This window comes from Paramisgurnus dabryanus, chromosome 4 (genome assembly GCF_030506205.2).
Source record: "Paramisgurnus dabryanus chromosome 4, PD_genome_1.1, whole genome shotgun sequence".
Taxonomy (NCBI): Eukaryota; Metazoa; Chordata; class Actinopteri; order Cypriniformes; family Cobitidae; genus Paramisgurnus; species Paramisgurnus dabryanus.
In genome coordinates, this window is record NC_133340.1 from 18,341,094 (window position 1) to 18,368,539 (window position 27,446).

A 27,446-nucleotide genomic window follows, 5' to 3' on the forward strand; every position below is an offset into this window, starting at 1 on the left:
GAATGATGCAGCACGAGTGTAGACAGACCAATCATAAAGCGAAGTAAGTTAGAGAGGCGGGACTAAGGAAAGGTAAAGCCAATCATATTAGCGATATGAATTTTGGAGGCGGGACTCATCTGTTAACCGTTTGTGTGCCACAAATAGCGCTATTTTTCTTTATATAAGAGTTTAAATCTCATTTAAATGATTTCTGAATAAATTCATGTTAAATTAAATAAGCAAATAAGCAACAAGTAAAAAACACAAGAAACAGACAGACATCAGTTGTTATATGAATAAAGATCATATTATTTTTTTTTTTTTAAAAGCACCCCAGAAAAAAAGGGCACTTTCTCTCCAGAAATAAAAAGGGCAGGTGCTCAAGCCCCCTTTGATGTCTATGTGTGCACGTGCCTGATTTTAACAATAAGAATAGATCATTCAACAAATAAGAAAATATGTAAATTTGAGGGAGTTCTGTCATGTAATTTATCTGAAGGATTTTGTGAGATTCTGGCCAACTTGTAAAACCCTTTAACTGTTTTATCAACACAAGGACAACACAGTGGTAATAAAATGGAATTTATTAACAAACTAAAACACTACTAAACGATACTAAAATACTTAAGAATAGAAAAATGAGGAATGATAGCTTTTATTTGATATAAGGCTTGCCCATGTTTGTCATATTTGAAAAATATGAAATATATGAATATTAAATTATATACATTTTTTAGGGGGAATAGTGTAAATTAAGTGTAAATAACTTTCTTACAGTAAAACAGTATCACATATGGGGTACTAGGTCCATGACAGACATTTATAAATTAAAGGAGTATTTCATATTACGTCATAAGTCATTTTGGACCCTGTACATGGTCTGCACTTTTAAAGTCACCATTATGGTGATCAGTGTTTGTTTTAATTGGACTCTTGACCTTCATCTTATAGCTTACTAGTTTCTCCCTGGCTACTACAACTTTGTGTGTTAAAATCACACTTATGGCAGTTATGGCAAAAGCAAGTTGGTAATTTAGTATGATGGCTGTGGTTAATATCTGATAAATGCTCAACATCTACAGATGTGTGTTATTAATGTATCGCTTACTTAAGAAAATTATTTTTCTATCAATAATGTGACACTGTAGTACAATTTGTCAATCTTTCTAAAACAATATACACATAAACAAATAACCACAGTGTTATTTAGTCATACAAACATCAAGAATCAGAGTATGAATCTAAACAATGGTGACAATTTATTGAAAAAACTTCATGCTGGAAATGCATGCTGGGTATCAATAAATTACAAATCTCTTACAGGACTCCGAGCATGCACTGCAGCATGGTAAATAATGAAATTTTTACAATTCTCTTTGTCGCCATTGTTAAGATTCATACTCTAATTCTTGATGTTTGTAGTTGTACATCTGAAGTACACAGCAGTTCATTTTGTCCATAGTTTCTAAAAAAATCCTTAATGACAAACTGGTGTGAGAGTGCTGGAACTCATATACATTATTGACAGAAAATAAAATTTTGATGAGTGACAAAACAATCAATTAGTTGATGAGGGTCCAGAGTCCAACTAAAACAAACACTGATCATCATAGTGGTGACTTTAAATGAAACAAACTAAACACCAACATCTAAACAAATTAATTGTGTTTTTACATTCAGAAATAAGTGTTTATAAAGGTTTTAAAAGAATACAATTTGATGTTTCTTTATCAATTGCATAACAAGCTAAAAGGAAATATTGAAAACAGTCGTTTTAAACATTATTTAAAAATTAAAACATGACCTTTTTGAAACATTTGAAAATAATAGAATGTAGCATTTCCCTATTGTTCAGACAATCAAGGAACATTCTTAGAACGTTAAAAAACTAGACACTTTTCATGTTGGCAGAATGTTGAAAATGTTCAAGGAACATTCTTAGAGCTTTTTTCTGTTACCTGGGCTCCAAGGAGCCTGATAAGTGGAATAAGGTCTTTCATATAAGGGGACATCTAAAACATTCAGCGAGAGGGGCTCGAGGACTGGAGTTGAGAACCACTAAAAGAACTGCTATAAATCTGGTTAATAAAGTAAGTTACAATTGTGCTGTTAAGGGTTTCCTCTAGTTGGCAGTTGTGTCTTGAAATTTAGTGTTAGTTTTCCTTTGTTCATTGTGACAGTGTGTTTATAAACACATCTGTTAGAGCAGAGGAAGATTAGATGTTAATTATGCTAATTATAATGAAAGCATAACTGTGATTTCATACAAGAAATAATTAAAGTTAGTGTATAATTTATGTTCTGTCAACCCTGTGAGTCTGCCGTGAAATCCAAAAGTGCTGTAAAAATCCATATACCTTTAAGAGTTAAAAAACTTCCCACAAATCTATGGTGTTAATCACAGAGTTAGTTCAGTGATGGTCAAAAAACAAATGTCTAACTAAAGGGATATGATAATTCAAAAATCAATTCCATTAACAAAATGAGAGTTTAAAAAACTACACCTTTGCTTTTTGGTGCTGCAAACAACACCAATGGTAAGTCTGCCATTAATAGAAATCGATAGTTTTTCCACATCATCGCATTAAACATCCACACCAAATATATGCAATCAGTGTGTAAAGACTTCACAACACTATGATGATTTCAGTGTAGTTTGTTCTTCAGTATGTTTCTTCTGATGAGTCTGAAGATTTCTAGAATAAGCAAATCTCTCTCCACAGATCGAGCAGATGTAAGGTTTCTCTCCAGTGTGAAGTCTCTCATGGAGTTTTAAGTTACCAGATTGAGCAAACGTCTTCTCACAATGAGAGCATTTGTAAGGTTTTTCACCTGTATGAGTTCTCTGGTGTTTCAGTAAGCTGCCATGTTGGCTAAAACTCTTCCCACAAACACTGCAGTGGTAAGGTTTTTCACCAGTGTGAACTCTCTCATGGAGTTTTAAGTTACCTGATTGAGCAAACGTCTTCTCACACTGAGAGCATTTGTAAGGTTTTTCACCTGTATGAGTTCTCTGGTGTTTTACTAAACTGCCACGTTGACTAAAACTCTTTCCACAAACACAGTGATAAGGTTTCTCTCCAGTGTGAATTCTCTGATGAGCAATGAATTGAGATGGATCAGAGAAACTCTTTCCACAGTGAGAGCAGATGTAAGGTTTCTCTCCAATGTGAACTCTCTCATGGACTTTTAAGGAAGCTGCATAAGCAAACGTCTTCTCACAATGAGAGCATTTGTAAGGTTTTTCACCTGTATGAGTTCTCTTGTGTGACACTAAATTGTAATGTCGATTAAAACTCATCCCACAAACATCACAGTGATGAGGTTTCTCTCCAGTGTGAATTCTCTCATGGTCTATTAGATTTGATTTACGATAGAAACCTTTATCACAGTGTGAACATTGATAGGGTTTCTCTTCAGAGTGAATATTCTGGTGTGATTTTAATAACCATGAATTCCTGAAGGTTTTTCCACATTCACTGCACTGATACGGTCTCTTATTGGTGTGTTTCTTCAGATGATGTTCATTTTCTGTTTGTTTTCTCTCTAAATGTCTCTGTGAGCTTAATGTCTCTCCACCGGTGATGCAGGAAAGAGCCGAGGGCGTTATTTCTCCATCCAAACATAATTCACTCTTCACATCTGAAAGAAACATGAAACAATAAAATTCACTTTTATTTACACAAAGAAAGATGACTTGAGATTCTGTACCTTTTTCTACATTCACACAGAGACAGAAGACAGCTGTCAGTCCTGTTATTATAGCTGGGTCATTGCACGTCAAAAACATCATAATTTTTGTTAGTATTTTATTAGAATAAAGGTAAACTAGTGATAAAAAAGGTAACACTTTACAATAAGGTTGTATTTGTTAAAGAGCACCTATGGTCCGATTCGCAATTTTAGCCTTTTTGGCCTTTGGTGTGTAAAGTACTATTCGCACAGGATTAGTATTATCTGAGGACCTAGCGTGATTTAGATATTCCCTACGTCTGAGTTTCATGTGGCCGGTTCGCACGGGATAAGCTAAGTCTGTGATTTCACTTAAATTACCTGACTTATCTCCCAGATATAATGTTGGGTCTTTGCATAACACCATATCATATTTTGTTAAATCATACAGTGAATGTTTGAAAAAAAGTGAAACTGAGATTTGTGTTGTCTGTCTCTAGATGATTACAAGGCGCCATAATATAACTGATTGCTTATGTTAGATTTTCCTTAATTTGGCAGCTCAGTCTTTTGCAGCTGGCCAACGGATTAGAATGCATCTCATACGTAAAATAAGAAAACAGGACCACGTGCTTATGGGGAAAATAGATTTAATGAAGGTTCTTATGTAGCATAGTTACATAGACTGTTTCGAACGTTTGCGCTTGATTTGCGGGAATCACGGAAGTTTAAAAATCTAAACTTTGAGGGATTTTCGCGTCACTAACCAATTAGCACCATGTTGCACCAGTGAAGTGATTACAGGAAGCAAGCAGAGGCAGAAATACAAGGCAAAAATGTTTGGAGAAAAGGGAGTGAGGAGGTCGGACAATCTGGTAAGTTTACTCAATTTGGGCTGTATTTTTAAGAAAAGTCCTAATAACTGAATAGACGGAATAGCCATTTCTCAATATTACCGTTTCTTGAGAAAAAAAAAAATCTGCATTAAAAATGAATGACTTTCAGCCACTTTTACACTCTTGCCGGTGGCGGTGTGAACGCACAGTAATTGGGTTAACAGTGCGTTCACACCGCCACTGCCGAGAGCATCAAAGTGGCCGGAAGTCTTTAATTTTCAATGAGAGCCAGCGGCAAGCAATGGCACAGCACATCATGGACGGTGTGAGCGTCGAGGAGAGTTGAAATTAATTTAACTTTATGGTAATTAGCTATGATGCTTTTTTTGACTCGCTTGCCGACGGCGGTGTGAATGTACAGTTAGATAGTCCGTGAGTGTTGGTGCTGGGTGTGCCTCATACATCTTTAAAGGGGAAGCCACCTGCTATTTGATCGCCATTTGTTGGCTGGCAGCAGTACAAGTCATAAACCCCGTTCTCTCCATGCTAACGAACAGGACTCGGCTCTAAATAAAAAAAATATTTACACTTCCAATACAATTTTCCAAAAGATGATTTTGGTCCTTTAAGGTAGTTAATATCATGCGGATACATGTTCAATTTTTTATTTTTGTGAAAAATTTCATTTTGCTAGTAATCTGATGCTATAGAAACGTGGTGTGTTGTTATGATTGGATTGGTTGCATTGGGCATGCGAGCGTTTGGGCGGATGTTTGATACCGCAGCTCCGCCTCTGGCTCCACGGACAATTCCTTTTAAGCATACCCTGGCTCCAAACTGCGACCATGGTCGAACATTATCAGTTTTAATTCATTACAATTTAATTAAGATTTGTACAGTCTATGGTAGGCGCAGACACATTCTACCCAGAGCCCTTTAGGAAGAAACTTCTGACAACGGAAGTCCAAAAAACTCATCAGTCATGTGATTCATGGAGACTTTATTTCCTGGAAGCTCATAGTGAGCCACACAAGTAATGTTTTTATTAAGGCATGTTTAAAATGTACAATTGACTGTGTGATATGTATATATATATTTTGCCTGTTTAATTTATAAATATACAAAGAACCAGATAAAAAAGACTTATAAGGCATGCTTAACTTATTGTACATTATAATAATACCCCTGGATCAGTGTCGTATTCTTTATGTTGTTATCTGATGGGAGATTCCATCATCATTTTCAATTTTATTATTAATTCCTAAAAGTATTTATATGCATTTTATTAATTTAAGTTATATAAATATTTAAATAAATAATTTAATTAAACAGCAAACTCACAGTGCCAAAACACTTCACCAAAACGTTTTTATGCATAAATATGAACAATGTACTGCCATCGCGTTTAATAGCCTGTATCTCGAATTACACAATAATTGATGAATCTGAAAACAAAAGTTACAATGAAAAGGCTGTTTGTGGTTTATTACGTGTTCCTAACATTATCCGCTACAGGGCTCTGTTGGATCCATAACTATATGTTAAGGATTTTTATTATGTTAAGAGTAGTTATGTCTTGGATAAATGTACATTTTTGTGTTTTATTTCATATCACGTGACTTTTGAGTCTTGCGTAGGCTAAGCAAATAGGAAGTAGAATTACGAAGAAGAATAGTTGGTTCTAGACAGTCTTTTGACTGTGAAAAGTAGAATCCAATTTGGAACTGGAATAAGTATTTTGTTTTTTGAATAAGTTTGTTTTTCATATTTTGTGTTTTGACAACAAGAAAAGTAAACACTAAAAAACAATGATTCACACATCAAATCCTTTGTGCATCAACAATGTGGAAATGGTGAATAACAAATTATAGTTTGGATCGCCATTACAGGCTCTGATTCTACCAAGCGTTTTTTATTTAACCGTAACTCTTCAACCATATGCGCTAGAAAAAAATTGGACTTGTTCCTAAGATACAAATTGTGCTTTTTTGGCAAAACATGGTTTATTACGGTCATTTCCGTACACCAATTGCTGCTGTTTTGTTGAGAGCTGAAGGGGGGAGCGTGTTAGTTTGCAATGCAGTAGAGAGCAGTTTAAAGTGAAGGAAGTAAAGACCATAGACTGTAAAATAATATGGACGTAGTGTCCCATTGGTTTGTGAAGAAATTTTTTGAAGCTTAAAGTAGGCAGTGCCTGCCGTCACCATCTTGGCCACACGCCACGGCGCATCACTCGCGTATAACCAAAAATGGGTAAAAAGGCGGAACATAGGTGAAGCTGAGATGGCTGATTGCTGAAACCACGCCCACCTAAGTCGACTCTAATGACAGCAGTGGCAGTTCACACATCACTCAAGGGGCCACGCCCTTAATTATGCAGAACTTTAAGGCTTAACATAATTTAAACGAATTAGTTACAAAAAAATGCACCTGCCACACAGTTGTCATGAAAAATGTATGTTTACTACTGTAAAGATGGGCATTTTAAAGGACAAGTTCGGTATTTTACACTTAAAGCCCTGTTTTCAGATTGTTTAAGAACAATTTTGACTGAAATTTGGACATATGACGCTGGCCCAAGAATTTTCAGTTTCCCCCCACCCTCACAATGGCTGCAGTCCTTGAAACAATCTGAAAACAGGGCTTTAAGTGTAAAATACTGAACTTGTCCTTTAACATCTCTATGACTATGGGAACTACTAAATAATCATGGTTTTCACAAAAATCATAGTTAAACCATAGTATTAAAACCATGCTGATAATCAATACCCAAAAAAATGTTTTTACACTTTTACCACAATAAAACCATGGTTAATTTTCGTAAGAGAAGGTTGCACTCCTAAACAAAAAAACTGTACATCAGTAACACTAAAGTTGTTTCGCTACCGGTATCGGGACTCGATGGCCCGCTCGACTGTTTAAGTTGAATTTCAATAAAGCAGTGTTGATTTCTGGGTCCTGAGTACCTGGTGATGCTCAGAAAGCTACTGATGTTTAGTTGTGTTAAATTAATCCAAAAAATTTTTACAGATACAAAACTGGTTTGTTTCTCCCTGCTAAAAAACCAATAGACACCATCACAGAAATTCTATTGGATTTATAAGTTTTAATTGTAATTTTATTGGTTGTATTGGAAACTATAATGGTCTCTATGGGTCTCTGTTGGCCATTACTGGTATGTCTTGGGTTCTATTGATGGGGCCGTTAAATCCTAATGGAATATATCCCAAAACACACTACAAAAAGGAATTATGTAGTGGTTTAAATGGTAAAAGCTAATGGTTCCTATTGGTATTTTTATGGAAAACATTAGGAATTTCTGTAATGGTTTTATTGTTTTTTTCCAGCAGGGTCGTCAAACCCACAAAATGCCATATCACAACACCTGAAATATAACTTATATTGAAAGATTTGCGTGGATTATAATAGCATGTGTATCCTCTTTATAAAAAAATTTAAAAAACTGGATTAAGTGCGATTGAAAATGTCTTTTTTTGTGTCCAGTTTTTTAGAGGATCACCCATTATACACCTTATGAAAATTAACAATGATTTTATTGTGGTAAAAGTGTAGTAACCATGTTTTGATGCAGTGATTACTATCAGCAAAAAAAACATGGTTTTACTACACTAACCATGGTTTAACTATGGACACTTTCTGCCTCCGCCACTGATTACTTCTACAGCAAATTAATATTTTATTCTCCGTGGACAACCAATTTGGGAATGAATTCAGGTTTTTAGACCCCGTGGTAACCCTAGGGGACATACCTGACAGAATAAAATCATGACAATCATCACGATTGTGTTCATAGTCATCTGCAGGTTCAGTTTTAATTTCTGCAGGTTCCGTTTTTATCGTCATCATGAGGTTCGTGCAGTCGATGGGTTTGACTGAACACATCTTGAGTTTGGTCTGCAGGATCTGCTGCTGTTCTCCAGCGTTCCAGACAGAATCCAGAGACTCTGTGGAGGTTTGATCAGTAGATTCCTCATCCTGTAAGCCCTGATTACTGTCACACACTGTAGTGTCCTGAGCGTCTGTGGGCTTTGACTCAGTATAACAGAGTAAAGTCAGACTGAGCTCGGAGTCCTGTGTGGAAGATTCACAACAAACACACACAGAGTAAGATTAGAAATGATTTGATGTTGTCTGATTCAGGTAAAGGATGTTTAAGCTGTACAAACCTCTCTCTTCAGTCCTTCATCTCCTCTTGACCTCAGATTTGTCATCTGCTCACTAAAATACACAGAGACAAGACTCTGTTTACATTGATTAAACCACTTGAGAAAGAAAAACACTGAGGACACACATGACATGCAAGCTTTCTTCTTTTCTTTACTGGGTTTATCTGTGGACTAAAGAGCTGCAGAGCGCCTCCTGCTGTACTGGAGAGAGAAGACACTCAACACTTCATTCATCATTACACAAGAGGTTGATGTTTCTTCATGGTGTGGTAATGGCTGTCACAATGTTGATTTTGTTGATGAGTCTTTACCTGCAATAGCGATTTGAGATTTGCACACATGTAAGGCCAGCTGGGGCTGCCATAAAAGTTCTGTAAGATTTTGGTTTAAAACAACAAAAAGGTGTATGGATTACAGTGAAAATGATATTTTGTATTGTATTTGTATTATACAAATCTTAACTATCAACAATTTGAGACAGGAAAATGTCTAAAATTTAGTTGATGAAATGACCCAGCAGATGTTCACTTAATGACTTAATTATAACTTCATTATCTCATTAACTTTAAAACTCAACTTGTTTATAACACCTACCTGGGTGTGGATTATCAAGCAGTTTTAATTTAACAATTGTTGAGATTCACCCATTGGTTATAGTTTCTTTATGTGTTTCATTAAGCCAGTAGTTGAAAACATCTGTGTATTTTGTTTTTTCGTAAGAACATGATTGCTACAACAGCTTAAATATCTTATTGTGACACTACAGGTCAGGGGTCTCATTTAAAAAACTGTGCATAGAATCCGTACTAAAAGTTTACGTATGCACAAAAGCCAAGCGTACAGCAAAACATATTCAGATTTACAAAACCATGCGTACGCACACCAGCAAGCAATGTTCCTTTTATAAATCACATACCACCTGCAAGTGTGAATATGCCTCATATGCTGCCCTTTACACGCCCATGATTAACCATAAATAGTCAGTGCAAATCACCTCATGAATGCTGCCTGCATACTAATAAAGTTGGCATTCAATTGTTCTTTCGTAAGCTAAATGCTCCTGGCCAAACACAAGTCATTGGCGTAATCCTCCAGCATTGCAATCATGCAGCATTTAAATATTTTTACAGCAATATTATCATACACCTTGCAAAATCACTGAATAAATGAGAAGTATCCCTAAAATAAAATAGATGTGTTTTCTGCTGCTTTTGTGCATGTGTCTGATATATGTGTCTGATACAGTAGATTGGTCTACTCTGTAATTTCATAGCAACACTACTAATACAGTAGAGTTTGCTTTGCAAATGTTTTTATCAAACCATTATGACAGCCTTTTAACCTTTATAGAGTCAATCACCACAATGGTTGTTTTTATAAAATAATTGTGGGTGTAAAAGTGACGTTTACTGCTATCTGGGTTACAAATGAAGGGTAAGTAAACTTTGCTTAAAATTCCAATATAAATTTATTTCCAAACAATTGTCTTAGGAAGAAAATATGATGCAAGGGCAAAGCTTTTGATTGTTGTATCTAAAAACAGAAAGGTGTCAGTAGTGGTAAGATCTGTTAACCTGAAGTGAATGAAATGTTTATCTGTCAAAAAATATCTGTTTTAACTCCTCTAAATTGTGTTGAAGACATTGATTATTAATATATATTATAATAAAATGTGTGCTGCTATGATATTTTTTATAAAAATAACCTATTTGAGTTATGATTTATACATTTTTAAACAGATAATTACTCCAGTACTTAAAAACTGCATTATAAATAAATAATTAAATATTGATATATATTAATATTGATTTAATATTACATATTATATGGAAATGTGCTTTACTAATTTTAGTTGCATTACATAAATGGTCAACTAAAACAAACACTGATCACCATAATTGTGACTTTAAATGACACAAAACAACCTATTAAGTGAATTGTGTTTTCTATAGCAATAGTTTTACAGAATCTTCTGAAAAAAAAATTATTAACAGTTTTAAAATAAAGAATGCAATGTTTCTCTATCATTTAAATAAAAAGCAAATAGTAAATATAGAAAACAGTTTTAAAACGTAATAGTCATAATGTTTGAAATGGTAGAATGTAACATTTCTCTAATGTTCAGACAACCCAGAAACGTTCTTAAACAGAAAAAACTGGACACTTTTCATGTTGGCTTAACATTTTTGTGAACATTGGAAACGTTCAAGAAACATTCTTAAAACTTTTCTTTGTAAGCTGTGTTCGGGAACGTGACGTTATACTCAGATCTCATTGGTCGACCTGTTAATTTGTTGGGTGAAAAAGGGAAAATTCGACACAGTGGTAAATAGACCCTTTTATTTATAAAAATCTATATATTTTTTTGAATATACACGGTTGGTATGTAAAGACTTTAAGACAATATGATGATTTTAGTGTAGTTTGTTTTGTTTTATGGTACAGAATTTGTACCTTTTGCCTATTCTTTCTATTCAGGGCAGTATACCAATCACATTACCTTAAGTAAAGTCATACTCTAAGATTAGATCATACTCGTATATAATTGTCAGAAAACTTCCCCGTGGTTGATTATCTGAGCAAAGTTCACGAAAGCAGACGACTTCTTGTCTTTTATAAAATTTAATAATACAATTTAGTTGTTTGTGATTACAAGTTTTGCCGAATTAAAAAGAAAAGAAATAAAAATTCCAAATTAGATAAAAAGTAATCAAACAAAAATACAAAAATACAGAGTCTAAAAAAATACTAAGTCTAGAGCACACAAGATTTCAGGCTGTCAGATAACGGAGATGCTGGCCGCGGTGTCCAGATCTGAATAAATTCTGCAGCAGCATCAATTTATAGGAACGGTCTCAAGGCCAAATTCCAGGAATCATATTCAAGGCCTCATGGTCTTTGATCCTTACATTTACTGGGAAATTCCCCTATCATCTTATAGATACGACGAAGTCTCTTTGTTGTTCTTCTCCAAGCTCTTCTGCACTTTCTCCAATAAAGACAGGTCTTTAAATCATGCTTTAAACCGTAATGTATCCCTTATGCTTTGTTCTATCTAATACATGTATCAATCTCTCTACTCTTAATAAACTAGTAAATACAAAACCATGTCATTTTGTTAAACATGCAATTTAAGAGCTGTCATGCATATATTCCCAACTCAGTGATTATAATACTTTGCATTAAAGCAACACTTGGGGTATAAAATAATAAAAAGAGTTTAACATTACAAAAGGAGTATAAAATAACAAACCATAGGTTTCTATTGCTCCTAAGAATTACATATAAAATTAGGTGTATTATCTGGCTTATAAAGCTTGGATAATTTGCATCTTACACAACAGTTTCAGTATGTTTCTTCTGATGATTCTGAAAACTTCCAGAATGAGCAAATCTCTCTCCACAGATCGGGCAGACGTACGGTTTCACTCCAGTGTGAACTCTCTCATAGACTTTTAAGTGACCTGGCTGAGTAAAGGTCTTTTCACAATGAGAGCATTTGTAAGGTTTTTCACCTGTACGAATTCTCTGGTGTGACACTAAACCGACACGTTGGTTAAAACTCCTCCCACAAAGACTACAGTGATGAGGTTCTCTCCAGTGTGAACTCTCTCATGAACTCTGAAACGAGATAAATGTGAGAAGCTCATTCCACAGATTGAGCAGACATAAGGTTTCTCTCCAGTATGAACTCTCTCATGGACTTTTAAGTGAACTGCCTGAGTAAAAGTCTTCTCACACTGAGAGCATTTAAAAGGTTTTTCACCTGTATGAATTCTCTGGTGTGACAACAAATTGACATGTTGATTAAAACTCTTCTCACAAACATTACAGTGATGAAGTTTCTCTCCAGTGTGAACTCTCTCATGGACTCTAATAGAACTTAAATCAGAGAAGCTCTTTCCACATTGAGAGCAGACGTAAGGTTTCTCTCCTGTATGAACTCGCTGGTGCTTTAAAACGCTAGCATGTTGCCTAAAACTCTTCCCACAGACATTACATTGGTAAGGTTTCTCTCCAGTGTGAATTCTTTCATGGGCTTTTAAAGAAGCTGAATGAGCAAACGACTTCTCACAATGAGAGCATTTGTAAGGTTTTTCACCTGTATGAGTTCTCTGATGTGAAACTAAACTGTCACGTCGAATGAATCTCTTCCCACAAACATTACAATGATGAGGTTTTTCTCCAGTATGAACTCTCTGATGGACTCTAAAAGAATTTAAATCAGAGAAGCTCTTTCCACACTGAGAGCAGACGTAAGGTTTCTCTCCTGTATGAACTCTCTCATGGATTTTTAAATTACCTGAATGAGTAAACGTCTTCTCACACCGAGAACATTTGTAAGGTTTTTCACCTGTATGAATTCTCTGATGTTTTACTAAATGTTCACGTTGATTAAAACTCTTCCCACAAACATTACAGTGATGAGGTTTCTCTCCAGTGTGAATTCTTTCGTGGACTATCAGATGAGATTTATGACTGAAACTTTTATCACAGTGTGAACATTGAAAGGGTTTCTCTTTAGTGTGTAGTGTTTTGTGTGACTTGCACTGATACGGTCTCTCATTGGTGTGTTTCTTCAGATGATGTTCATGTTCTGTGTGTTTTCTCTCATGGCTCTCTAAATATCTCAATGTCTCTCCACCGCTGATGCAGGAAAGAGTCGAGGACGTTATTTCTCCATCCAAACATAATTCACTCTTTACATCTGAAATAAACATGAAACAAATAAATTGACTTTTATTTATATAAAGAAGGATGAATTGAGATTCTGTATCTTTTCTATATTCACACAGAGACAGAAGACAGCTGTCAGTGTTGGTATTATAGCTGCTTGGGTAATTACATATTGATTAAATCAAATTGTTTTGTATTGTACTGAATTTATACTTAAAACCACCTTTTCCTTATAATAGTTTACTATGGTAAAGGGTTAACATACAATTTAGCTTGTTGTGTTTCTATTCAGGGCTCATAAGTTGACTTGATGAGTGTGCTTTACTTTGGTTAGTGGTTAACCGGTCAATATGAACATACCTACTTCAATGTGGTTTTTAACACCCTGCTGGTGGTACCCACATGAACACAGAGCCAGTGTTAATTTAATATCAGGGATTTTACTGTGTATAGCTCTGGCAATTTGGGGAAATTAGTTTTGCGATATTACAAACCTCCTGTCAACTATTGTGCACAGCCCTACAATAAAGTTTTATTATATATATATAAAAAAAAACAAATAAAACAAATTGCTTCACACCCAAATCCCTAATAAAAAAGCCACAAATCTCAACTAGTTTTAAAAAATAGATGTGTGTCACACTTTTAGTGTTTTTTACCAAACAAATGCCACTTGGTGTCATTCTTTGCTGCATACTCTTGTGAAAAAAAAATATATTATTGCATAATTATTAACACAAAGTTTTAGAAATTTGAAAAAATACATTCTTGGAGCTTTCCATTGATAGTTTGTTAAGATTATTTTAGGTTTACAGTATGATATTAGTGTTATAAATATGTATCTCATCTGTGGGCCCCTAACATTTGACAAATTTCTCACTCCTTCATTTTCTTTCTCAAAAGGAGAAAGGTGATAAATATAAACTAGACACTTAGAGCTACATAAACAGTTTGTGTGGGCCCGCAACAGTCGGGGTTAAAAATAGTAAAAATGCAACAATTGTGGAGACATAAATTTACCTGACAGACAAAAATCATGACCATCATTGTGATTGTCTTCATATTCATCAGATGTGGGTTCAGTTTTAACTTTTGTATGTTCAGTTTTGATCTTCATTATGAGGTTCCTGAAGTCGATGAGTTTGACTGAACACATCTTGAGTTTGGTCTGCAGGATCTGCTGCTGTTCTCCAGCGTTCCAGACAGAATCCAGAGACTCTGTGGAGGTTTGATCAGTAGATTCCTCATCCTGTAAGCCCTGATCAGTTCCTGATTTACAGCACATCACATCCATCTCATCATCAACACTAAAATACACAGAGACAAGACTCTGTTTACACTTAAGAGAGGAAAACACTGAGGATACACAAACACATCACACGCGAGCTCTTTCTTTCTTTCTTTCTTTCTTTCGTGGGTTTATCGGCGGACTAAAGAGCTGCAGAGCGCCTCCTGCTGTACTGGAGAGAGAAGACACTCAACACTTCATTCATCTCTCATTTATTACACAAGAAGGTTGATGTTTCTTTATGATGTGGTAATGGCTGTCACAATGCTGATTTTTACCAGTGTCAAGGAATACAGTCTCTGCAATAGCGATTGGAGATTTACACATATATGCATAAGGAGAAAAGAAGAAGTTGTTAAAATAGTCAACAAGTGATGAAGAAACAAAATAAAGACAAAACATCAAGCTTTTAAAATTATAATGATAGGACATTGTAAAGAAAATAATTATTAAAGAATGGGAACATCAGTCTGATTTTATCATTAAAATACAGACACTGAGTGAAGAAAAGAGCTGTAAGGAACATGAAAGAGAAGATTATTACCAGATCAAGAATAAGGGACAGTCAATTAAATAGCATGCGTCATATTATAGAGAAGAACACAACTGGGTCATTCTTCAAATTGTGGTGGCAAATGAGAGGCAAAATTTTAAAAAATGCTTCTTTGTTTTCTTTTAATAAAATCTATTGTTATGCATTTAAAAATTTTTTAAATGGCTATATCTATTATAATTGAATCTTAATAACATTTTGCGGTGTTACCAATATTTGAAGTATAAAGACACTTAGTAACATCACAGACAACTTAGCCTAAATCCAGTCTTCTAAAATGGAGGCTGCCATCATCATGATTTCAAGATCAGGGGACATTTAAGAAATATTAATGTATGTATTTATCAAAAATATATATTATTTAAAATCTGCAAGTTATAAACATAACATCACAGACACTAATAAAGTGTGACAGATGAAATTGTCAGAAATTAAGCTAACTTTAAGAAAATTATTAAGAAAGAATGCACCCCTCAGATTAACCAGCACCTGCACTGACCAATGAAGTAGTCCAAATAGATTTCCTCCTTTACTCAAAAGGGCAACATCCATTGTCGTAACACCACAGACATGAATTTGAAAGAAACTACTTTTTTTCTTAAATATACAACGTCGTTATATATATATATTTTAATAAAATTGTTAAAATAAAATCTATATTCACAATATAACCACTTCATTTGTGTTAAAAATGTAATATTGTTGCAATTCTACCCCTCTGAGGTATGGCAGGAACGTCAATGTTGCCAGAGTCCCTCTCAGTGTTTGATGGTTTCTGTCACCCAGTTTTACTTTTACCCATTGTTCTCTTTCACTGATGAAGTCTTTTTTCATGAAGTTTTGATTACTTGAGAAGTTTTACATGCTAATGGTATGTGCTTCACATGTACATTTATTAATGAAAGTGTGAAACGTGTGTCACTAAACGATACTGTTACGCAGCCTCACGCTTTTCCTTCTTCCTTTATTTCTTTACACCATTCCAGCATCTACGACTATATTCATGGGGAGAACCAGTTAATCCATACACAGGTTTTATTCAGACAAGTTGATCCATACACAGTTTGGGGGAGTGACAATTTGGCATCTCTAATTTGCCTAACTGGGAGGAGGAAACCGGAGTACCTGGATTAAACCCACGCTGACACAGGGAGAACATGCAAACTACACACAGAAAGGCCACCTGCCCTAGCCGGGGCTTAAACCAGGGACCTTCTTGCTGTGAGGCAACAGTACTGAGACACTGTGCCGCCCCCTCATGCTTTTTAAAGGGGGTATATGTTAGTGGGTATACCTGTCCACAGCTCAAATTTACTTGTAGTGAATAATTCAGAGTAATGCAGAATAAATCCAAACTTAACAATTTATTAGCCAGGTAAACAACATGATCATTCAAAAATCATTTCAACTATAACACATTATTCAATCATAAGAAATGTCAACAATACCAAATAATTCAAAGTCTAATTCAAACAATATAATGCATTGATCAATCATACAAAACACTGAATAATACAAAAGGACAGAGTCAACGACGAATTAATTCAACATTCAATTTAAGCAATATAACACATTGATCAATCACACAATAACATTAATAGTAAAAATTTAGAGAGTTTAGAAATGTTACCTGGCGATGAGAACTAAATCTTTGCTTTTTGGCACCACAAATAACCAAGGTCAATGTAAAGTCATAGAAATAAATTGTTTTTGTTGTAGTACATTATCGAATCAAATATTCTCATCGCATACACACAACCAGTGTGTCAAGACAAACACTACAATGATTTCAGTGTACTTCGTTCTTTAGCGTGTTTCTTCTGATGATGCTGAAGACTGTCTTCCAGAATAAGAATCTCTCTCCACAAATCGAGCAGACATAAAGGTTCTCTCCTGTTTGAACTCTCTCATGGACTTTTAATTACTTGACTTCTCACACGGAGATCTTTTGTAAGGTCTTTCACCTGTATGAGTTCTCTCGTGCTTTAGAAAGCTAGCAAACACTTCAGTTATGAGGTTTCTCTCCAGTGTGAACTCTTTGATGAACTCTAAAACTAGATGGATCAGAGAAGCTCTTTCCACAATGAGAGCAGACGTAAGGTTTTTCACCTGTATGAAGTCTCTGGTGTGACAATAAATTGCCATGGCGATTAAAACTCCTCTCACAAACATTACAGTGATGAGGTTTTTCTCAAGTATGAACTCTCTCATGGACTTTTAAGTGACCTGCCTGAGCAAAAGTCTTTCCACATTGAGAGCAGACGTAAGGTTTCTCTCCAGTATGAATTCGCTGGTGCTTTAAAACGCTAGCATGTTGCCTAAAACTCTTCCCACAGACATTACATTGGTAAGGTTTCTCTCCAGTGTGAATTCTTTCATGGGCTTTTAAGGAACCTGAATGAGCAAACGTCTTCTCACACCGAGAACATTTGTAAGGTTTTTCACCTGTATGAGTTCTCTGGTGTCTCACTAAACTCTCACGTTGATTAAAACTCTTCCCACAGACATTACAGTGATGAGGTTTTTCACCTGTATGAGTTCTCTGGTGTTTCACTAAATGTTCACGTTGATTAAAACTCTTCCCACAAACATTACAGTGATAAGGTTTCTCTCCAGTATGAACTCTCTCATGGACTTTTAAGTCACCTGCCTGAGTAAAAGTCTTTCCACATTGAGAGCAGACGTAAGGTTTCTCTCCTGTATGAACTCGCTGGTGCATTAAAACGCTAGCATGTCGAGTGAAACTCTTTCCACAGACATTACATTGGTAAGGTTTCCCTCCAGTGTGAACTCTTTCATGGGCTTTTAAGGAAGCTGACTGAGTAAACGACTTCTCACACTGAGAGCAGACATAAGGTTTCTCTCCAGTATGAACTCTCTCATGGATTTGTAAGTTACAAGACTGAACAAACGTCTTCTCACACTGAGAGCATTTGTAAGGTTTTTCACCTGTATGAATTCTCTGGTGTCTCACTAAACTCTCACGTGTATTAAAACTCTTCCCACAAACATTACAGTGATAAGGTTTTTCACCTGTATGAATTCTCTGATGTTTCACTAAATGTTCACGTTGATTAAAACTCTTCCCACAAACATTACAGTGATGAGGTTTCTCTCCAGTGTGGATTCTTTCGTGGACTATCAGATGAGATTTTTGACTGAAACTTTTATCACAGTGTGAACATTGAAAGGGTTTCTCTTTAGTGTGTAGTGTTTTGTGTGACTTGCACTGATACGGTATATGATTGGTGTGTTTCTTCAGATGATGTTCATGTTCTGTGTGTTTTCTCTCATGGCTCTCTAAATATCTCAATGTCTCTCCACCGCTGATGCAGGAAAGAGTCGAGGACGTTATTTCTCCATCCAAACATAATTCACTCTTTACATCTGAAAGAAACATGAAACAAATAAATTGACTTTTATTTATATAAAGTAGGATGAATTGAGATTCTGTATCTTTTCTATATTCACACAGAGACAGAAGACAGCTGTCAGTGTTGGTATTATAGCTGCTTGGGTAATTACATATTGATTAAATCAAATTGTTTTGTATTGTACTGAATTTATACTTAAAACCACCTTTTCCTTATAATAGTTTACTATGGTAAAGGGTTAACATACAATTTAGCTTGTTGTGTTTCTATTCAGGGCTCATAAGTTGACTTGATGAGTGTGCTTTACTTTGGTTAGTGGTTAACCGGTAAATGTGAGCATCTCTACTTCAGTGTTGGTTTTGACACCCTGCTGGTGGTACCCACATGAACACAGAGCCGGTGTTAATTTAATATCAGGGATTTTACTGTGTATAGCTCTGGCAATTTGGGGAAATAAGTTTTGCGATATTACAAACCTCCTGTCAACTATTGTGCACAACCCTACAATAAAGTTTTATTTTATATTAAAAAAAAAACAAATAAAACAAATTGCTTCACACCCAAATCCCTAATAAAAAAGCCACAAATCTCAACTAGTTTTAAAAAATAGATGTGTGTCACACTTTTAGTGGTTTTTACGAAACAAATGCCACTTGGTGTCATTGTTTGCAAAAAAAAATATTAGTATTAGTAAAAATTAGTATTATTGCATAACTTTTAACACAAAGTTTTAGTTTTAGTATTCCAACCTTCCATTCCTTTCTAAAGTATTGGAAAAAGTTGTTGCTGCACAGCTACTGGTTCATTTAAAACATAACAATCTGTTTGAGAAATTCCAGTCTGGTTTCCGCTCCAGCCACAGCACGGAAACAGCTCTGGTTAGGGTCACAAATGACCTGTTAATGACAGCTGATGCTGGTTCCCCATCCCTTCTCATTCTTCTGGATTTGACAGCAGCTTTTGACACTGTGGATCATAACATTCTCCTTCACCGTCTGCAATCTACAATCGTTTTATCTGACTCTGTTTTTAACTGGTTCTCATCCTACCTCACTGGGAGAACTGAGCATGTTGCCCTGGGAGAGGCTAAATCCTTGACACATGACGTCACCTGTGGTGTTCCCCAAGGCTCGGTGCTTGGCCCCATTCTGTTTATTCTATATATGCTTCCCCTCGGACGTGTCATCAGCCGACATGGAATTTCATATCACTGCTATGCTGATGACACGCAACTCTACTTCAAGACAAATTCAAATTCCACTGCTACTATGCCATCTTCCACTTTGAACACATGCCTGGAGGAGATAAAGGTGTGGATGAAGCAGAACTTCCTGCAGCTAAACAGTTCTAAGACTGAAGCTATTCTTATAGGCACTCCTCATCAGGTTCGGTCATCACTCATTACCAGCATTACTTTTTCAAACCAGGATATCCCACTTTCAACATCAGTTTCCAACCTTGGTGTTACTATGGACTCTTGTCTGACCTTTGAAGCTCATGTCAACAATCTATGCAGGTCCTCCTATTTCCACCTCAGAAACATTGCCAAACTTCGCTCTACACTCACTCTTGCAGCTGCTGAAAAGCTTGTCCACGCCTTCGTCTCCTACAGGCTGGACTACTGCAATGCGCTCCTCATCGGGATCCCTGCTAAGAGTTGTCAGAAATTGCAGTACGTTCAAAACAGCGCTGCTAGGATCCTGATGAGGGTGTGAAAATATGATCATATCACCCCCATACTTAAAACACTTCACTGGCTTCCTGTCTCATCTAGGATTGAGTACAAGGTTACGCTCCTCACCTACAAGTGCATTTATGGTGACACACCACCCTTTCTTAAGGAACTTCTTACTTCACAAAACACTACACGCTCCCTCCGTTCTGTTTCAGAGGGTCTCCTTAAACCTCCAAGGACCAAGCTTCGTACTATGGGAGATCAGGCTTTCTGCTCAGCTGCACCTAGACTATGGAAAGCTCTCCCTGACCATTTGAGGATACCACAGACTGTGAATGTTTTTAAAAGCGGCCTAAAAACCTACCTTTTTTAAGAGGGCCTTTGATTAACATTGTATTGTGCATATATGTGTATATATGTGCTTCTGCTTAATTTTATTATATACTTTTTAATCTTCTTTGTCGGTTGTTTTAAAACTGTAGCACTTTGAGAAGTTTGACTAAACATGTAAAGGGCGTTACAAATAAAATTTATTATTATTATTATTATTATTATTAGAAATTTGAAAAATACATTCTTGGAGCTTCCCATTGATAGTTTGTTAAGATTATTTTAGGTTTACAGTATGATATTAGTGTTATAAATATGTATTAACAACTTGATCTCATCTGTGGGCTCCTTACATTTGACAAAATTCTCACTCCTTCATTTTCTTTCTCAAAAAGGTGATGAATTTAAACTACACTTAGAGCTACATAAACAGTTTGTGTGGGCCCGCAACAGTTGGTGTTAATAAAATAGTAAAGAATGCAACAATTGTGAGACATAAATTTACCTGTCAGAAAAAAATCATGACCATCGTTGTCTTCATATTCATCAGATGTGGGTTCAATTTTGATCTTCTTCATGAGGTTCCTGCAGTCGATGAGTTTGACTGAACACATCTTGAGTTTGGTCTGCAGGATCTGCTGCTGTTCTCCAGCGTTCCAGACAGAATCCAGAGACTCTGTGGAGGTTTGATCAGTAGATTCCTCATCCTGTAAGCCCTGATTACTGTCACACACTGTAGTGTCCTGAGCCTCTGTGGGCTTTGACTCAGTATAACAGAGTAAAGTCAGACTGAGCTCGGAGTCCTGTGTGGAAGATTCACAACAAACACACACAGAGTAAGATTAGAAATGATTTGATGTTGTCTGATTCAGGTAAAGGATGTTTAAGCTGTACAAACCTCTCTCTTCAGTCCTTCATCTCCTCTTAACCTCAGCTTTGTCTCCAGTAACGCCACCTCTTTCTTCAGCTGAGAGATTTCTGTGATGAAATCATCAATATCCAGCATGGACAGATCAGTTCCTACTGATTTACAACACATCACATCCATCATCAACACTAAAATACACAGAGCCAAGTCTCTGTTTACACTCAATAAAACACTCAAGAGAGAAAAACACTGAGAATACACAAACACATCACACGCGAGCTCTTTCTTTCTTTCTTTCTTTAGTGGGTTTATCGGCGGACTAAAGAGCTGCAGAGCGCCTCCTGCTGTACTGGAGAGAGAAGACACTCAACACTTTATTCATCTCTCATTTATTACACAAGAAGGTTGATGTTTCTTCATTGTGTGGTAATGGCTGTCACAATGCTGATTTTTACCTGTGTCAAGGAATACAGTCTCCACCTGCAATAGCGAATGGAGATTTACACATATAGGCATAAGGGGGAAAGAAGAAGTTGATAAAATAGTCAACAAGTGATGAAGAAACAAAATAAAGACAAAACATCAAGCTTTTAAAATTATAATGATAGGACATTGTAAAGAAAATAATTATTAAAGAATGGGAACATCAGTCTGATTTTATCATTAAAATACAGACACTGAGTGAAGAAAAGAGCTGTAAGGAACATGAAAGAGAAGATTATTACCAGATCAAGAATAAGGGACAGTCAATTAAATAGCATGCGTCATATTATAGAGAAGACGACAACTGGGTCATTCTTCAAATTGTGGTGGCAAAGGAGAGGCAGAAATTTTAAAAATGCTTCTTTGTTTTTGCAACTATAATCCATAATATGGCAGGAACTTTAATGTTTTTTACTTTTTACCCATTGTTCTCTTTCACTGATGAAGTCTTTTTTCATGAAGTTTTGATTGCTTAAGAAGTTTACATGCTAATGGTATGTGCTTCACATGTACATTTATTAATGAAAGTGTGAAACATGTGTCACAAAACGATACTGTTACGCAGCCTCACGCTTTTCCTTCTTCCTTTATTTCTTTACGCCATTCCAGCATCTACGGCTATATTCATGGGGAGAACCAGTTAATCCATACACAATCCATACTGAGCCACTGTGCCGCCCCCTCATGATTTTTAAAGGTGGTATATGTTAATGGGTATACAGCATATACCTGTCCACAGCTCAAATTTACTTGTAGTGAATAATTCAGAGTAATGCAGAATAAATCCAAACGTAACAATTTATTAGCCAGGTAAACAACATGATCATTCAAAAATCAATTCAACTAATAAAGCACATTAATCAATCATAAGAAATGTCAACAATACCAAATAATTCAAATTATTATTATCTTTGCTTTTTGGCACCACAAATAACCGAGGTCAATGTAAATTAATTTATAGAAATAAATTGTTTTTGTTGTAGTACATTATCGAATCAAATATTCTCATTGCATACACACAACCAGTGTGTCAAGACAAACACTACAATGATTTCAGTGTACTTCATTCTTTAGCGTGTTTCTTCTGATGATGCTGAAGACTTCCAGAATAAGAATCTCTCTCCACAGATCGTGCAGACATAAAGGTTCTCTCCTGTTTGAACTCTCTCATGGACTTTTAATTACTTGACTTCTCACACTGAGATCTTTTGTAAGGTCTTTCACCTGTATGAGTTCTCTCGTGCTTTAGAAAGCTAGCAAACACTTCAGTGATGAGGTTTCTCTCCAGTGTGAACTCTTTGATGAACTCTAAAACTAGATGGATCAGAGAAGCTCTTTCCACAATGAGAGCAGACGTAAGGTTTTTCACCTGTATGAAGTCTCTGATGGGCTTTTAAGGAAGCTGAATGAGCAAACATCTTCTCACACTGAGAGCATTTGTAAGGTTTTTCACCTGTATGAGTTCTCTGGTGTCTCACTAAATGTTCATTTTGATTAAAATTTTTTCCACAAACATTACAGTGATGAGGTTTCTCTCCAGTATGAATTCTCTGATGGGCCTTTAAGTTGCCTGCTTGAGCAAACATCTTCTTACACTGAGAGCATTTGTAAGGTTTTTCTCCTGTGTGAATTCTCTGGTGTTTTACTAAACTGACACGTTGGTTAAAACTCTTCCCACAAACACTACAGTGATGAGGTTTCTCTCCAGTGTGAACTCTCTCATGGATTATAAGACTAGATTTATGACAAAAACGTTTATCACAGTGTGAACATTGAAATAGTTTCTCTTCAGAGTGAATATTCTGGTGTGATTTTAATAACCTTGAATTCCTAAAGGTTTTTCCACATTGACTGCACTGATACGGTCTCTCATTGGTGTGTATAAGCATATGTTTCTTCAGATAAGGTTTGTGGCTGAATCTCTTCTCACAGTGAGGACACTCGTATGGTTTTTCTCCTGTGTGAATTCTCTGATGAACATCAAGAGTTCCTTTGGTGACGAAGTAATAGCCACATTCAGTGCAGTAGAAAGGCTTTTTATCACTGTGTGTCCTCATGTGAATGTTCAGCTGACATAAAAAGTCAAAATTCTTCCCACAATGTTGACAGTGAAATTTCTTCTTTTTGTCTCTGTGCTCTTCTGAATGAAGTTTCTTCTCTTGTAAGCTGATCTCAGATCTGGGGTGGGTGAAGTGTTTTTGTTCTGTGTGTTGTCTCTCTAAATGTCTCTTTGAGCTCAATGTCTCTCCACCGGTGATGCAGGAAAGAGTCGATGTTATTTCTCCATCCAAACATAATTCACTCTTCACATCTGAAAGAAAAATAAACCAATTAAATTATTTTTTATTTACACAAAGAAGGATGAATTGAGATTCTGTGTCTTTTTCTATATTCACACAGAGACAGAAGACAGCTGTCAGTCCTGTTAGTACAGCTGGGTCATTGCACATAGGGATTGGCAAAAAATCGTCTATGATTCTCATGCGTGTTTCATAAGTAAAGCCGGTTACTTGATTGTTATTAAATTGTCATCAGCTGCTTTCAGATGGAGCGGCATTTATTACACAGACCCGTAGATCACAGAGAAGCTAGGCAAAATTGCATAGATTATCGGAGTTGATTTTCCTCGATTATGAACCCGATTTTGCCTAACTTCTCTGTGAACTACGGCTCTGTGTAGTAAATGCTGCTCCTTCTGAAAGCAGATGATGGCAATTTATTACTAATCAATAACCGGCTTTATTGATGAAACACGTATGAGAATCGCAGGATATTTTGCACAGCCCTATTTGCACATCAAATAAATCTAATTTTGGAAATGTACGCAGCAAAATAATCATCATTTTTGTTAATGTTTTATTAGAATAAAGGTAAAGTAGTCATAAAAGACAAAAAGGTAACACTTTACAATAAGGTTGCAATTATTAACAATTAGTGTAGGTTATTTAAAGGGGTAATATTATGAGATTTTTTAAAGATGTAAACTAAATCTTTCGTGTCCCCAAAGTGCGTAATTGAAGTTCTAGCTCAAAATACCCCACAGATAATTAATTACAGCATGTTAAAATTGCCACTTTGTAGGCCTGAGCAAAAATGTGCCGTTTTTGGCGTGTCATTTAAAATGCAAATGAGCGGTTGTAGTGCAAACACTGATCACAATGTGGTTTGTTGCAATTAAAACTCAATTGTGCTGTGAATTATTTTCTCTCTCTTTGTATTTCTCTCTGAACTAAATGGCTGTGCCGTTGTTGGATACTGCAATATATATATATAATAGATAAAGGTGGCGGTATTATCGTATTCTGACATCACAATAGGAGCCAAATTACAAGGAGCTATTTTCATAATATGTCCCTATAAGTGCCCGGTAAGGTTTTGATGACTTTTATTTTGAAATTGCAACTTTTCGTTGGTTACGTCACTTGGTGTATCCACAGGTGCATATCATCTGTGTGTTTGCGTGTGGATTAATGGTGGAAGAGGGTGAATAGCTGGGACGCTCACTTTCTGTTGACTGTTTCTTTTAGCTACGTTTCTTTTTATACATTTCCTTTGATTTACAGTTCTTTTCATTTAGTTCATTTACTGGGGATGAACTTATCTTGCTGCCATCATTACATGTCTGCTGATCAACATAAATAATATAATAAACCACCCTGTATGCAACTGAAACACGTCATCTTTAACTCCCTCTACTCAGCCTCTTAGCGGCTACTGGTTGCTGCTATAACAGTCCCCTTTAAGTTAAATTCTCATTGCATCATTATACGCTACCTGCAGCTTCTGTAAACTAGATGTTTTATAGTTGAACCACAGGTGAGCACTAAAGTGTTGTACAAATGCTGTAAAAAGTGACACCTTCACCTCATCTGAACAGAAACTAAACTTATGTAAAAGTATATTCGCCTGCATAGACATCATACGCCATTGTCTTTCTATATCCTCATCATCATCTGTCATGCATTCTGTGATAAAATGACCAAGGTAATTTACTTTCACAGATAGAGTACCCAGATAGCATGCAACCATTGAAACAATGTTAGAAATCGTTGATTTGTCAATGTTAATACCACTGAATCAATATCACGTTTGCACCCTCCATTAATATTGAAAAGAAATTGAAATTTCAACAAATCACCATTATGATGATCAGTGTTTGCTTTAGTTGGGCCCTTGACTCTTTTGTTGTAATGGTAATTTTTCTTTGGCTGTTAAAGCAGTGTTTTAAAATACATCTGCTACTGCAAAGAAAACAAAGATCTAATGTTATCAAGTAGTTTGATTCTTGTAGATATACCTAAATAATATGAATGAAATACTGTTAAAGATGTGTAAGAAATGGATATTACAGTACTAGTTGGAAGCAGTGTCAGGTCTATTATAGTGATAGACGGATATATCGGCCGGCCAATATATAGGGCCGATTTTTGTGAGTTTTATGTGTATCGGCCGATGTGTGGCTGCTCTGTTCGCCGATTTTTTCCGTAAGTATTTACAGCCAGAGTGCTGGAAGCTGCAAGCGATTGCAGGTCATGTGACTAAAAACAACCAACCTTTTCATGACAACATCAAAAGCTCAGCCTATCAGCTGATCATAGCTGGACAAAGCAAGTTTTTATTTCTCATCTAGATATATTTGTAGTAGAAAAGTGCTAGAAATCAACATCCTTCGCTGATAGTTCCTCGTCATTGTGGAGAGTGCAGTTCATGGATCCATAGCACCCTCACCCGTTTTTACTATTTGTTAAATATATAGTTTTTTAAGTTCAATAATGTTACTTTTTTTAATTGAGACCACAATTTGGCATCATCGTGTCATTTTTATGATATAAATTGAGTGAGCAAAAGCAGTATTGGCTCCAAATATCGGCTCATGAAAATCGGCAGCCTGTATCAGTCTTTGGCTAAGACAAAAAAATCCATCTCAGTCGATCCCTATTCTATTATTTTGAGAATTATAAAAACACATTTAGAAGGTTAAATTACTGAATCTATCTTTGACATCATGAATCGGTCTATCAATGGTGACGATCAACAAAAGAAAGCTTCATGCTGCTAAGCATTCTGGGTATCATCGTAGTACTAAACTAATTTATGACTCCAAGCATGCATTGCAGTTGATCGTTTTATATCTGAATTTGTTTGATGATTGTCACCATTGTTGAGATTTGTAGGATGACTAATGATGTCTGAATGTGTCAGCATTTTTCTGTTTGCCTTGTCACAGTGGATTAAAAAACCAGAACAATTATAATGGACAAAAATGGATCAACATAATCATGTAAAGCAGCTTAATTTTTATATCATCTTGACATCTAGGTGGATGGTGGAAATTTCAATATTTTTTCAATATTAATGGAGGGTGCAAACCTGATATTGATTCAATGCAATTAACATTGACACATCAACTGTTTTTAACATTGTTTCAACGGTTGCATGCTATCTGGGTAAGACTCCTATTAGACAACTTAAAGACTGTAAATGTTATACTTTTATCCTCCTTAGTTCTGCAAATCATAAC

The 27,446-nt window shown here is 35.8% G+C and overlaps 1 protein-coding gene and 1 pseudogene across 1 annotated transcript; both read right to left on the reverse strand.

Moving 5' to 3' along the window:
* Window positions 1-621: 621 nt before the first annotated feature.
* LOC135752433 (uncharacterized) lies at window positions 622-21,818 on the reverse strand. Its single transcript, XM_073814524.1, has 3 exons — window positions 21,473-21,818; window positions 8,261-8,582; window positions 622-3,624 (listed from the first exon to the last, which is right to left on the reverse strand). The coding sequence occupies exons 1-3, from the start codon at window positions 21,623-21,625 to the stop codon at window positions 2,618-2,620; spliced, it is 1,482 nt and encodes a 493-aa protein (XP_073670625.1). The 5' UTR covers window positions 21,626-21,818; the 3' UTR covers window positions 622-2,617.
* An 887-nt stretch (window positions 21,819-22,705) lies between these two features.
* Window positions 22,706-27,446, reverse strand: part of LOC135750705 (uncharacterized) — a 28,457-nt pseudogene continuing 23,716 nt past the window's right edge.